The sequence below is a fragment of the Triticum dicoccoides genome, chromosome 2A (assembly GCF_002162155.2).
Source record: "Triticum dicoccoides isolate Atlit2015 ecotype Zavitan chromosome 2A, WEW_v2.0, whole genome shotgun sequence".
In the NCBI taxonomy this organism is placed as follows: Eukaryota; Viridiplantae; Streptophyta; class Magnoliopsida; order Poales; family Poaceae; genus Triticum; species Triticum dicoccoides.
Genome location: NC_041382.1, coordinates 95,594,000 through 95,595,620, shown reverse-complemented (window position 1 = coordinate 95,595,620; position 1,621 = coordinate 95,594,000). Strand labels below are relative to the sequence as shown.

Genomic DNA, 1,621 nt, shown 5'->3' with positions numbered 1-1,621 from the left:
ATGCTACCACTCCAACCTTTTTCTTTTTACAGGAAAGTAGTTGTTATCTGCTACTATAATGCTAACATTGCTGGCTTGCACGCATCGAACTGTGACTCAAAGCCAGTTACTTGCTGTTGCACGTAGCTTAATTATTTGTTGGCTGTACTTGTTATTTGCCAACCTTCTGTTGCAATACCCGTTGATTGGTGACCAACTTACAATTTCCTCATAAAAACTTTCAAAAGAATTCATGGTTTGATCAAGTTCGGGTCGGGAAAAACCAGGTCGGCGGCCATGCACGACCTTGCCATGCGCCTGTCGTCTCCAACGGCAACGGTGCCACCTTCCCTTCCTTCATGCTGTACACGCCGGAGTGGAGCTCCTCGCTGGACTCGTTGTCCGAGTCGTCACGCTTACTGATGAAGTAGATGTGGTCCTCTCGAGCTCCAACCAGCTCACCAGCGGGAAGCGACTTCGAGCAGCCTTTGCTCACGAACAGAGCACGACCATCCAGCGTCTCGATCTTGCTCCACCGTCCGTGGCCACTGCCTAGCCCCGCCGCCTCAAAGACCTCGAACTTGGCCGGCGCGGCGGCGTGCTCCATCACCATCAGAAGCCGATCGCCTGATGAGACCAGGTAGTAGTAGTAGGACGGGTCAGCCCTGTGGTAGTACGATTGCTCCGGCCTGGCCGGGGGTTCACTGCATATGCACTGCATGTATGTGACATCGCCGGCGGGGAGGTTGTCTTCCAGGACGTAGAGCTCAGTCCGGCATGGGTCATTGTGTACTCTCGTTAGAACGTAGAGCTTCCTTCTGAAGAGCGCAATGTCGACGACGCTGTCCAAGTAGTGGGGCGGGTCCCACTCCCACGCCATGTAGCGGCGGCCTCTGGGTCCGCGGGCAGAGAGAGCGACCTTCTTTGACCCAAGGTTGACGCCAGTCCGGACGGCCACGACGTGGTCCGCCACCACCACCTTGGAGATGTTGCCAGCGAAGGGGGGAACCGCTGCCCTCTGCCTCTTCGACGGCCTCGAGGGCCAGAGGCAGTCGGGGCTGATGTGCTGAGGGGTGATCGTCGTGGAGAGAGGGTCCATGAGGGAGCACCCGCCGTCGCGGTGCACGAGAAAGAGCATGGCGCCGGTGGAGACGCTCTGGATGACGTCGTCGGGAACTGGCACGGGGACGCGGTGGACGGTGCCTTCAGGGAGGCTGAGGACGCAGGCGGCGTTACGGAGGGCCAGCAACGGAAGCAGAGGAACAGGCGGCGCGGCCGCGGCAGCCGCGGCGGCGCGCCACGGGCGACAGACAGCGCGAAAGCGGACGCGCGCGACGTGGGACGACACGCGCAGGAAGACGAGTTCCAGCAGCTCCGGCGCGAGGTCCTGCCATGGACGCCGACCGCCGATCCTCATCGATCAATCTAACTTGGATTTTGGATCCTCTGCTTGTCTCTGTTGGCTTGCGATTGCGAGTATGTAAGTAGCCGCACGTACGTATCCGAGTCCGAGTCCGACTCGATTACTGTTTTTGTACGTAAGCATTTTATCTACTACTCCCTTCTTTGCGGTTTATAGCGCTTATCTCAAAATTTTAGTTTTTCCATTTTATAAGACTTAATTTGGTTGTTCCCTATCACA

The 1,621-nt window shown here is 57.2% G+C and overlaps 1 protein-coding gene across 1 annotated transcript; it reads right to left on the bottom strand.

Annotated features, from left to right (window-relative positions):
• Nucleotides 1-241: 241 nt before the first annotated feature.
• Nucleotides 242-1,396, bottom strand: LOC119357698. Its single transcript, XM_037624560.1, has one exon. It carries the CDS (start codon nt 1,394-1,396, stop codon nt 242-244), a length of 1,155 nt encoding a protein of 384 aa, XP_037480457.1.
• Between the last annotated feature and the right edge of the window lie 225 nt (nt 1,397-1,621).

Coding starts and splice junctions, on each gene's coding strand:
- LOC119357698 (XM_037624560.1), bottom strand. CDS start 1,396: ATGAGGATCGGCGGTCGGCGTCCATGGCAGGACCTCGCGCCGGAGCTG.